The sequence below is a fragment of the Euleptes europaea genome, chromosome 13 (assembly GCF_029931775.1).
Source record: "Euleptes europaea isolate rEulEur1 chromosome 13, rEulEur1.hap1, whole genome shotgun sequence".
In the NCBI taxonomy this organism is placed as follows: Eukaryota; Metazoa; Chordata; class Lepidosauria; order Squamata; family Sphaerodactylidae; genus Euleptes; species Euleptes europaea.
Window position 1 is genome coordinate 35,344,240 of NC_079324.1, and position 13,165 is coordinate 35,357,404.

Consider the following 13,165-nt stretch of genomic DNA (forward strand, 5'->3'; position numbering starts at 1 on the left):
ACCCTACGGGGTCACCAGAAGTCTGCTGCGACTTGACGGCACACATACACGTCATATCTCATCTTTCTTGCTTGATGGAAAAGCATAGTGATTTACATTGGATTCTTGGGTGATCTCCCCTCTAGGCACTTGACCATACCCCCTCTTGCTTAGCTCCAGCAACGTGGCTGCATTTCATGCCCACTTCTAACCATACTCTGGAGGTTGGGGAAATCAAGATTCAAATCACCAATAGGTCATCATGGACTTTATTGTGCATCCTCAGAATCAGGTTGCTCATGGAGTAGTCCTCTGCCCTTTCCAACTTGTAGGTCAGAGGAATCCCCTCTCTATAGTATACTTTAGACTTAAGACAGCATGCCAGAATCTCTGTTGCAAAACAAGGAACATTCAAGTGGCTACAGGGGAAAGAATAGAAGTGGGTCTAGAGATATTAGAAAGCATGGAAATATACATTGTGCTTCTTATGGTTGCTTGAACTGGAGGAAACCAGGTAATCTTTATTAGGGATTCCTCAAAGGGAATACCAGTAATGGTCTTTCAGGCTGCTTGCAAGCCATTTTACTCATTGTTACCAATCTTCTCTTGCAACAATGGAGGGCTGAGCAGGGAGACAGGACGGAGACAGTATTCTGCCCACACCACTGTTCTTATGGATCTTTGGACTGGAACTGAAAGTTTTGGCTGTGCCAGTATGCATAACACTCCATTATTCTTTGATCCCTCCCAAGCCGCTCGGACTTCTAGCTTCCAGTCACCAATAGTTTATCATCTAGTTACTATTTCTACATACCTTCTGGTCAAGAGCCAAGTAATGAAGAGAAGACCAGCCTCATCAGAACTTATGCTGCCTTCTTAAATACCCCAAAGGCTTGGTCACTTAATAGCTGCGATTGATGAAAAGACATCTTTGCAGAGGAAATAAAATGAAGGAGCTTCCCCCACTTCTCCCTCCCCTCCACACTATACACCTGGCTTATTCCTCCAGTCTCCAATATTGCCACTTCTCTTTCTAGTTAAGGCTTTTTCCCACAGCCTGCTATTATCTTCTGCAGATTACCCTCTTCCTCTGGGTTTGCAGCTATCATCCTCTCAAACAGTGGGGGAACGACAGATTTACCGCGCTTGATAGGAGATCATACGCCAGCCACAAAAGGAATTTAATTCCTTTATGGGCTTGACATCTCAAAGTCTTTCCAGTTTACGGTCAATTCTCACTCCTCCCTACTGTGTGTGGCACTCCGGCGACCTTCATGGCCCCCCCTGAATCTCGCATTTGGAATCCTCATTTCTCATTTTCTTGGTATCCTCCTCCTTATCTTTGTCTGTTTTTTAATGTCTAGGGCTGTAAAAAAAGGATTTCCATGGCTAGATGCTAAAGCATCACATTTTTGGGAGTCCATGTCAGAACTGAACTCACCCTACTCTCTCTGAAGGTTTATAGCGCCCACTGTGTTTGGCATACTCTGAACAGCAAACAGTAAGGCAGGTAGCAAAATATATAAACTGACCATTTTAGAAAGAGAGGCTACTATAAAATATTGATGCACCGAACAAATCCAAATTTTTTGAAAGCAGTGTTAAATGTTTGATTTTTTTTTAAAGCAGATGTTATACAGGTTGAGTATCCAATATCCAAACTGATCCAAGATCTGAAACTTCTGGTGAGATACTGACACTTTTCCTACTGATGGCTCAATGCACTCAAACTTTGTTTCATGTACAAAATTATTAAAAAATATTGTATAAAATATTTGCATAAAACAACCTTCAGGCTATGTGTATAAGGTGTATATAAAACATAAATGAATTTGGTGTTTAGACTTGGGTCCTATCCCCAAGATATCTCATTATGTATATGCAAATATTCCAAAATCCTAAACACTTCTGGTGCCAAGCATTTTGGATAAGGGATACTCAACCTGTAGAGCATTTGTTAGCACTGGTTGCTTCTTCTGTTTTCGTTGGTTAGGGCAAAGGAGAGAATCAACTAAAAGGAAGAAAAAAAGAAATAGACTAGAAAAGATCTGTCACTGGCCACCAAGATTAGGTTAATTCATGCCATTGTATTCCCTATTACTATGTATGGGTGTGAAAGCTGGACAATGAAGAAAGCTGACAGGAAGAAAGTAGACTCCTTTGAAATGTGGTGTTGGAGGAGAGTGTTACGGATACCATGGACTGCCAAAAAATATATGTGGGTTATAGATCAAATCAAGCCTGAACTGACCCTAGAAGCTAAAATGAGTAAACTGAGGCTATCGTATTTTGGTCACATTATGAGAAGGCAAGAGTCACTAGAAAAGACAGTCATGCTAGGAAAAGCTGAGGGCAGCAGGAAAAGAAATTTTAGACCCAACAAGAGATGGATTGATTCAATAAAGGAAGCCACAGCCCTCAATTTGCAAGACCTGAGCAAGGCTGTCAAAGATAGGACATTTTGGAGGACATTGATTCATAGGGTCGCCATGAGTCGGAAGCAACTTTACAGCACTTAACACACAGACAGAGAAGAGATCCATTGGAGCATCATGAAAGAAGGCTGGCACTTCTACACTCTCTCTCACACTTCCACTGAGCTCCTTCAAGCAGCAGCCAAACCTTTGGGTGAGCACCTGTTAAGTCTACCCACAAGGATCTCCAGACCAGCCTGACCTGTCAACTCCCTCCCCCTCAAGACACATAACCAGAGAGGACACCCTCTAAAATCCCACACAAAATGCAGTAATTGCCCCCAAGGCCCTTTATCGGTGGGTAACAGTGCCTCATTTCCCAGCACAAACATGGGAGAGGGGAATTCAGACTCTCTGGGGTTCCCCTTCCTGCCATTTCTCATGAGGTGGGCATAGACAGCCAATCTCTTGCTGCCTCACTTTACCAGAGTCCCCATCAGGATGGTTGTCACAAAAGCAGCAATAGGTCTGTTGACATTTACACTATAAACTGAAGTATGCCATGTTTTCATTGCTCGTGTTCCCACCTTGTTTGTTCTTTTTATGGCATTTTAACACAATTGATGCAAAAACAGTACACAGTGAATGCAGGAAATTTTGCATGAGGAAACTGAAATGTAAAAGTAAACAACAGATTCAATTCACACAAGAAAGAAGTAAAAAATGAAAACAGATTTACAAGCTGAAATGGTGTGGCAATGAAATTCAGTAGAATCCCTGCTTCAAACAGGAAGAGGACTTTAAACAAGACACAAGTCTACACATCCTACTGGCAAGCTTAATATAAACACACACTCTCTTTAATGTACACTTTTGACTCAAAACTAGCATGGCTTTAAAGAGGTCCAGCATGATGCAAGAATAAGATTCCATCAGGGCAAACCAAGATCTCCTTCAAACAAGCCTGAGTGGGCGATCTAGTGATATGGTAGTAATTGGCAGGAAACTTAATAAGCCTCTTTGAACTGTTGCAGCTTAGAGGTGCTTTCTGACACCGAAACCTGTCATCAATTAGTTCAAGCAAAGAAATAATTTGAAACATCAGTGAAGAACGAGCTTGCAACTGCTTCTCCCAAACTCTGGCAACGTTGTTTTGGGAAGGCAATCTTTTGCATCTCTCTCTATATGTACAGGAAACAACACATACAGATATATGTACCTCTCTACCCATAACACTAGAACTTGGTTGCCCAATCAAGTTGATGGGCAACAAATACAGGACAACAGACTAAAGTACTTCTTTACAAAATGCATAACTGGCCAATGGAATTCACTCCCAAGGTGCAGAGATGCCTTGAAAATTGGACTAGAAAGATCAATGGCTATTAGCTATTATAGGTAAATGGAATCTCCATGCTCTAAGAGTGCGGGGGCCAGGGCTATTGCCTTCACGCTGCTCGTGGGGTAATAACCTGGTTACTGACAGTCAGAAAAGGAATACTGGATGGACCCTCTTTCTAATGTACCAGGATGTTTTTGTATTCTTTTGAATCTATAAAATAAGCCTAATCTTTATCTATCAAACCTTAAGGGCTCTGAGCACTGAGGTGATGTTTTGTGGCTAGAACACCAATATAGGATCAAGCCCAATCATTTACTTTATAAAAATATCATAAGTACAGACTATCAAAGGAAGCACAAAACAGCATGAATTGAATTGTTTCAATTTGGACAGACAATATGAGACATGGTGTGTTGTTAAAAAGACCTTAGACAAGAGTTATGGTTAATAATTATATCTCATAAAAATATCAAGCAATTGTATTGGCTATTGAGCCCCTAGTCATTTTATCAGAGCCAGTTTATAAATTACAAGTGCCTATTTTGTTGATGAAAACTATTAAGGTTTTTTTTTGCTGATAACTATCTCTAACTCAACCATGCTCTTTAGCTCATATAATAATGCAGATTAGTACACATTTATTCAACATATTCTAATATTTTCTGGAGATATACTTCAAGACAGGAAGATTTATTACACGTTTTATGGACCTGTCCAGGAATTTAACCTTTTATATGTCAAATCGCAGATCTTAACTGGCTATAAACAGTCTTTTAACCTATGTATTTTTAATGTGTCATGATGGAAATAGTATGGTGTTATTCTTTGCTACTTCGTTAATTTTTTTTATTAACTGTTCAAATTTCATCCAGATGTTAAATTGTAAATCAAGGTTCTTCTCTTAAAAGTTACAAAACCTATGAAAAGGCTGCTCTGCACAATTTGGCAGACGCAAAGTGAGAAAAGTTTACTCTTTTTATCAAGGAACTATTCCTTTGATCACTACCACAGCCAGTGTAGGGGAAGCTACCTCCAGGTCACATTACAAATGCAAGATAGCTTCTAATACTATACACAAAGCTGGGATTATATCAGGTAGGATACTGAAATTGGTGGATCAATAGATGGACAAATATGGGAGGTTTTTAAAAAATTCTTTCTGTTTCAGGAGGAAGAGCAAAAAAATGCTGAATTTTAGCTCATTTGAGCACTCAGCTCCCTTCTGTGATTGGCTGAAGATCTAGCTTTTCATGGCACATTATTTAAGAACGAATCTTAGTGCATGAAACAATCGGCAATGTAAATATGAATGCTTTTTAGGGAGTAGGCTTAACAAAAGGAATTGGCTGATCCCATATTGACACAAGGAAATCTTTGCTAACTAGAAAACCAGCATACGTTTAATAGCTGATTACCTCCATGGCAATCTTGTCCAATTCCTACTCCCCTTTACTGCAGGATATGTATCACCGTAGTACAAATGTCTGAAATAGTCTATAACCCCAAATGCCCTCTCTTACAGCAGTAACTGCAATATTTTACTAACCAGTGCTTTAGCCCCAAGTTCTCAATGCTCTATCTACATCCCACCTGCAGAATGCAAAGGGCACAATACAGAAAATATCCAGACATACCAGGTACTGGCTATCCAAATGTAGAACAAGCAAATACCTACGGATCTCCTCCACAAAATGACTGCCAAAGTTTACAGCCAAAAGAATAGCCTATGAATAGCACTGCCGAAACAAAGCCAGTAGGGACCCAATAAGTAACTGGATGGGAAACTACTGGGAACTCCTATAAAGCAGTGGGACTTGCACATAAAATATATATTTTAAAAGGCTTAGAGCTGAATGAACTACACGGTCAGCAGCCTTCCTTCTCCCCTACATGTTAACACTGTGTGTGTGCACACAAGTATTCTCATGCAAGGAGGGTTCCTGTTTAATTACAGAGGAATACCCAAACATCCAACCTACCATCTGCAGCAATGTGTGTGTATAAAGTGCCATCAAGTCGCAGCTGACTTATGGCGACCCCTTATGGGGTTTTCAAGGCAAGAGACTAACAGAGGAGGTTTGCCATTGCCTTCTTCTGCATAGCAACCCTGGTATTCCTCAGTGGTTTCCCATCCAAATACTAACCAGGGCTGACCTTACTTAGCTTCAGAGATCTAACGAGACCGGGCTAGGCTGGGCCATCCAGGTCAGGGCATCTGCAACATTACAGACCAGTACTGACATAAAGCATGATAGTGCTGTTTGTGTAGTTCAGTGCTTTCAGACAAGTCCCAAGGTGGCCCAGCAATGCACTGGGAAACCTTGAGCATGTTTCCCAAAAGAGACACAGCTTTGTTAAGACCTACTCTTTCCCAAATAAGCAGCCCTCAGTACAGTAATGAAAGTCAGAGTACTACCAGCCACTCTGTGGTGGTTATTTTCTATACTCTGTAGCTATAGCCTGATTTGTTGCGGGGTTTTCCTCATCACTTCTGCAGCACCTTTTACCTGCCACAAAACTGGCAGGCAAGATGTTGCTGGGTGCTTGAAGTTGCTTTCTTTTTCCAAGAGCTGATTTATGGCTAATTCATCAGAAATCAGGCCAGTTTTATTATGCCCAGACTAACATTTCACCATCTTCCCTTTGATCTTTTGTTTACCAGCTCCTCTAAATGTTCTGTAGTTAGAGATACACAAAATCGGCAACAATTTTGGATCTGTGTATGCTATCCCATGTTAGCGTGGAAAATGCTGGTTTCACCAGCTGCATTTTTATATTCTTAAAAACTACACAGCTACAACCTTGGACCACTAAAACAACCAAAGCCAAGATACTTGAAAGATGACTGGGCCACAATCCACTGAGCTCCTCACACATTCATTTAATGGAGAAATGAGAATTCTAAGCATGGGATCATTGCAAGAAAGCAAAACAGAAAGCATTCTCTAGCCTAGTTATATTATTTTTTTCATATTCAGCATCTCTCTGTATCATATTGCTTTCAATCAACACACGGGGTGGCTGTTTCAGAGTGTGGAATTCTAAACACAGTTTATCCAGAAAATCAAAACTCAATGCTGAAAACAGCATTAACTCACAAGTGAAAATGATGATCCCAAATAGAGGATGCAGGATTGCCCTGTGCTTTGACTAAATGCAGCATTTTCTCTTCTGTCCAAGAGCAATAAGGCAAGAGGTAATAACAAACTCACCCCTGCTCAAATGTACTCATTCACTTACCATATCATTACTTTGAAATTCATACCGTAAATTGCCAGGCCCAGGCAAAAAAAAAAGGTAATTGCAACCATAGACCAACCTGGCCAATCCCTGCATTGCTCCCATGGGCTACTGGGGTGGCCCTGAAAGCCCCAATCAGTAACTGAGGGAAGCGGAGGGGGGCCACCACATGACCTGCCCCCATATACTGTCATCCCACAGAGGAAACACATCAAGGCAAAAGAACACGCTATGTGAGATTCTTATTAGGCACTCTGGTGCTGGTAGAGAAGGACTTCATTCATTTCCGTTCTCTTCATCCCTGTTCTCCTGCTAACAATGAACAACCCCCAAACTACTTCTGCCTCTGTTCTGTTTCCCACAACAGAGTATTAAGAGAGTCTGGCGGGATGCTTTTGGCAAGAAACATGCTGAAGAGAAAGGGGTTAAGAAAGCCCTCTCCTTAGCATCAGCCTCCCCCTTCTACTGACAGCTGCAGCAGCTGCATTTTGCGTAACTAAGTCCCCAAGAAGAATCACAGGCCGACACATCATGTGTGGCTCTGCCATCAGTCCAGAAAACTGCTGCACTTGCAACAAAGAGGCGGTGCTTCCAAAGCCCATCTCTGGCCAGCCTAATTTCAACAGTCTATCTCCTAAGGTATGGGGGCATGCATGGGGACTACAAAACTGGGATCACTGAACAGTTAATGAGGAAAAACTAACTTGCAAAGGGCCATAGCTCAGTAGTAGAGCATCTGCTTGTCATGCAGAAGGTCCCAGTTTCAATCCCTGGCATCTCCAGTTAAAGGGACTAGGCAAGTAGGTGCCGGTCTGAGTAGACAGTACTGACTCTGATTGACCAAGGGTCTGATTCAGTATAAGGCAGCTTCATGTGCTCATGTGATCCTACAGATACTGGTTTGGAGGATCAGAACATGATGTCAGAGCCAAGCCCTGTTGTGAGAACATACAGGCATAAACTTCACCAAAGCACATTTAGGCCCCAGTGCCCTTCATATCAAAGAGACCAGGGCAGACATATCTGAAGATTTTAATCCCTTTCAGCAGCTGTTATGACAATTTCAATTATCATTTAATATATGAAAAGGATATTTCTTATTCTAGCAATTTCCATCATGCAAGTCAAACTGAATTTGGTAGAATGGCAGTTAACCTTAGCTAAAACCCAGACAAGCATTAGCATACTGTTTTAGTTCAAAATTAAAAGTTTTTTAAACACTGGCATTTATTTGTGGTAAATTAAAGGGGACAGCTGGAGCTCGCCTGCAGAGTTGGAACTTAAAAATGGGGGTTTTACTGGAAACATGCCAAGTCCCATATTTGCTTTCTTTAAAATGTGGGATTAAATCCTTCTTGTTTTTTGCTTCCGTTTGTTTGAAGACAAGGAAGAAAATATTTGTGCAACTCAAAGACAACTATGAAACCATTAGTGCAAAAATGTGTGTGTGTACATAAATAAAAACAACACACGCACCACTTAATAGGGCTGGTCCACAAATAATATTTATAGAAATATTATTTAAATCAATCAATCAATCAATCAATCAATTAGTACCCAGCTTGCTGGGGGTAAAGTGTAGATGACTGGGGAAGGCACTGGCAAACCACCCCATAAACATAGTCAGCCTAGTAAACGTTGGGATGTGACATCACCCCATGGATCAGTAATGACCCGGTGCTTGCACAGGGGACTACCTTTACCTTTTACCACATAAATATGTTCGTCACTTGACTACTGGCATCTGAATATGCAAACAGATTCCTCTGGAAAACACTGAGCAAGCTCTTGTGTTTTAATTGGGTCACATATTCTAACCTCAGATTCTGCCATACTGAGGGGAGACTTTGACTGCACTGCTAAAAATATTGAAGGACCCATAGTTAAATGTAGATATGCAGAAAGACCGAGATTTAACCCCTACCATCGCCCGTCAAAAGGCTTCAGGGTAAGAGGCCTGGGAAACATCCTTGCCTAGGAATGTCAGTCAGATTACTGAACGGCATGGACCAGAGGTTTGAATTAGCAAAAGGGCCCTTAATATCGTCATATAAAACTAAGGATCCCAACCTTGTTTGCTCAACTACTTGGGACTCACCAGTGAAAAGGAAGAAAATCAGAACCATGATCATGGTATATCCAAAATATAAAATAGTGCTGGCAGTTCCTGTGATCTGAAGTTTTGAGAAGAAATAATGAACTGCATAGATGAAGAGATAGACGGCTGTGAAGCTGCTGGTTAAGAATGATCTCCACCACCAGTGATAATCCTGGAAGGAAAACCAAGAGAATATTTAAGAGGCAAAATTATCTTTTAGTCAGTTAACTGCAAAAGCTTTATATGCACAAAGGACCTATTTAGTCCTTCATCACACATACCTCTGCTAATTACCCTAGCCTACTGGAAAACAACTTTAGTAAGACTGCCATTTCTCATTTTAATTCCCACGGGCAAACAATTGCCACTTGACCTAAGGAGCTGTTGTCCTACAGCTTGGGTGGATAACAAAAGCTTAAAATCTGGAACCTGCATTTACTAGAAAATTAAAAAAATGTGTTCTTAACCTTAGTGTATAGTTGTATGGGATGTGATGGGGTCTTTGACACCTTCATTCAATGTAGCTGATTTTCATAAAGAGGATTTAATAAAAACAGAAGATAATATTGGAATGCAGTAGAAACTCTGGTAAAAGGAAGCATGTGAGAGGATAGTGTTTTGAAAGCACTGGCATGGGGGTTTGCTGAAAGTCTGTTTGTGAAAAATGACATTTGGATGCACCAAATTGTGCATTCTTCTAAAAATACTATTCTACTTCCAAAATGTAAAAAAATTTTTTTGTTACATATGATGTGGGCAATATGAAACTAATATAGGAACATAGTTTAATTTCTACAAGACATACGGCATTAATTCTCTTCCTACACAGATTCTTCCAATCCGTCTATTGGAGATGTGGACATTAAGGGATGTGCATTTTGTTAAGTACTGCAGGGGTAGTAAACACTCAGAATCAAGGATTAGCATGGTCGGCCACCTGCTGAGGTCACAGTCTAGCAGAGTGGTCCACATCCAACCAAAAATGCTGGATCAGTTACCAGTTTCTCAATGAGAGAAGTGTCTGACAGCAGTGGAGAAAGTAGAGTGGAAGAGAATTGCATTGCTCCTTCCAAGAAACATCACAGGGGTTCTGGGGTAATCTCCCATATCCTGACGGGAAGCACGCTAGAGGGAATGGAATCCTGACTCTTTTGTGTGATTTTAGACCCATAGGCACTGACAACTAAAAGAAGCATGTTCGTTCTACTCCCTCCAAAGTAGTCAAGACCAGGGACTGGGCAAGGAAAATAAAACAGGACTCTTAGAGGGGCCCCGGATGGCTTATGTCTAGCTAGCCCTGGGTGATGATAAGCAACGCGTATGAATGTGTAGAATTCCGTGTCCTAAGAATCTCTGCTAGTCGTTAAGGAAAGAAAAGGGTGGACTGGTCAGGGGTTCAGGACACTAAATAGCTATTAACTCCTAGCTATACAATTAACTTCTAGCTATACAACCCCTAATCAGCCCCACACTTTCTTTCCTTAAGGAATAGCAAAGATTCTCAGGACACCAAAACCCACACAAATATTCTGTATCTCAGCAGAGCAGTCAGTCAAGAGACTCACATAGCCCTCAACAATAAACCATTTTCATTATGGCATCCAGCTCTGAAGCTCAGAGACAAAGATGGCAAACGCGGCCAGGAGCCCACCCTACACTTTTTGTCTTTTTAATGCTCCAGCTGGTATGCAGATACAATTGCACCTTGATGGTACAAAGAAAGGTTGATTTGGCTCTGAAACAGCAGCAGTCTGTTTCACTGGCAATGGCAAATAGAAAAATCTCAGCTTCTCTTCCCCCTTTAGCATCTTGGTCTTCTGCCAGCATGCAGAAGTGCTCCCTTCCCCCCCCACACACACCCAACAGCTGGCCACAACCAAGCTGCTTATTACATAGGAAGGACCGTCATGCCTTTTCAAGCTTAGCATCACCCGCTTTTCTATCAAAGGAGTGAACTTCTGCACAGCTGGAAGCAGTGGTGCCACAAATCTTTCCAATACGGCTCAGTGCTGGAGGACCAGTAACTTGCAGATGTGGCTCAGCTTTTTTGAAGCCACCAGCTGGCCAATCCATCCAGCACCACATTGGCCTTGGCAGTGAAAGGAGACATCTGTTTACCTCAGCGCATAGATGAAAATAGCACAGCAAGACTGTTGCCTCTGAACATGTGATCAGAAGAATGATAAACACCAAGAACAAGAATCCAAACATGTAGTACATTTGGTGGGACCTGGAATGAGACAACACACACTGTCAATACGCGTTTCAGTCTCTCCCACCCCACCCAAGTATCCAGAGTCATCACTGTGAAGATTTAAAAGAGGATTATGGGTGGTAGTACAACAAGAATTGCTATCATTTTATTTCTATGACACTGTCCCCATGCAGGCTGCTTTATGGAGTTTGAGAAGATAGGTCCCTGCACCTAAAATTCAACATGAGGAACTAAATGAAGCAAGGGGACTGAGAAGGAGGCAAAAACAATGAGAAGAATATGTGTTTAGTCCTGTTACACATACTTCAGTCTCATGGAAAGGTGAGTTTTGAGGAGGGATATGAAGGCAGCAAGTTCTGGCCTACCATCTGACCGCATCTCATAATTCATGATGTATTTAGTGCCATAACAAATAGGGTGCAATTCTGCAAACCCACAAACTTTGATCCTCATTCTTGCTAGCCTGGTTTATCCTCCATTGTCCTTCAACCCATGTGTATGTCAAGTCAATCTTTGCAACAGACCTTTGATTAATTCTCCTGCTCTGCTGCAACACACACCAGCTGCAATCAAATAATATTTTTTTGTAGAACTAGCATAGTAGTTAAGGAAACAGACCATGAACTAGGAAGCTCTCTGTTTCAAGTTCACCTTGTTCATGAAGCACTTTGGGGCTTTTCAGTTTAGAAAAAAATGTTTATGAGTATGTATAATATAGACAGAGACAGAACTTTTTCTCCTTTTAACATATTATAACTCAGGGGCATCCAATGAAGTTGGACAGGCATGAGATCTAGCACTGAAAAAGGAAAGCACTTTTTCATACAATGTGGCTTAAGTTCAAGTAAGAAAGGTAGACTCTAAATAAAGTAAATTAAAAATTAAAAAATTAAACCCCCCCACCCCACCCCAAAAAGTTCAGGCCTGGCAACCCTAGCACCATCCCACATCATAATGTGGAGGAGAAGAATTCTGGCCAGCTTTGTTGAAAGGATTATTGAGTGAATATGAATGAAGGACAGCAAGCACTTAGCAAAGTGTTATTTAAACTGTAGCCCCGTACTGGACATTGCCATCTTGATGCTATGTCCTAGGTCTACTATCCGAAAGGAAAAGTGTTTCCCCAATTCGGTGGTAGTGAAGGCGCATGCAAGGAGTCACAGATTCAGTCCCTGGCATTTCCCTAGATAGCAAGTAGCAGGTGTTGCGAAAGACATTTCACTGCCAGAGACCCTGGAAAACCACTGCCAGTCAGAGCAAACTATCCTGGGCTAGATGGTCTGATAAGATAGCTAAGGGGAGGATCTCTGACTTAATGGCACAGCACATGCTGTGCATCTAAAATGTCCCAGGTATAATCAATGGCCTCTCCAGTAACAGAGACTTTTCTCTGCCTGAAGTGCTGGAGATCTGCTGCCAGTAAACAAATTGAGGTAGAGGGACAAACTGTTTGACTCTGTATGAAGCAGCTGCATGTGTCAAGCTTTTGATGCAAAAATGCAGATAGGTACGTAAAAAAGGAATTATCCAATCCCAGCAGAAACTCATGGAACAGAGTAAAGCCCAAGGCAATTGAATCATGCAGAATACAACAGGCAGACATTTCTGATCAAGTGCTTCCTGGGACATCGTTTGGGTATTAACGATTCAGAGCATAAAAGTTTCTCACTCACCAAATGCTGTTCAGAATGAAAAAGAGCTGAATAAAGATACATCCGAAGGGCAAGATGCCACCCATGATGATACCCGGAAGAGGTTTCGTGAAAAAGGATTGCTCTGGGATTTGTCGAGGAATCTGGTTTGTACGCACTGGGTGCTCAATTGGCTATGGAGAGACATTGACAAATCAACAGGACAAATATCAACAAAGCAATAAG

General features: G+C 41.5%; 1 protein-coding gene across 1 annotated transcript in view; it reads right to left on the bottom strand.

The window, feature by feature from the left end:
* LOC130486610 (transmembrane 9 superfamily member 2-like) overlaps positions 1-13,165 on the bottom strand; it is a 35,917-nt gene that overhangs the window by 2,398 nt on the left and 20,354 nt on the right. The window contains exons 13-15 of the mRNA XM_056859932.1: positions 12,962-13,113; positions 11,192-11,303; positions 9,074-9,245 (exon numbers count right to left, since the gene is read on the bottom strand). Coding sequence (XP_056715910.1) covers positions 9,074-9,245; positions 11,192-11,303; positions 12,962-13,113 — 436 coding nt within the window. The remainder of the gene's footprint in view (positions 1-9,073; positions 9,246-11,191; positions 11,304-12,961; positions 13,114-13,165) is intronic.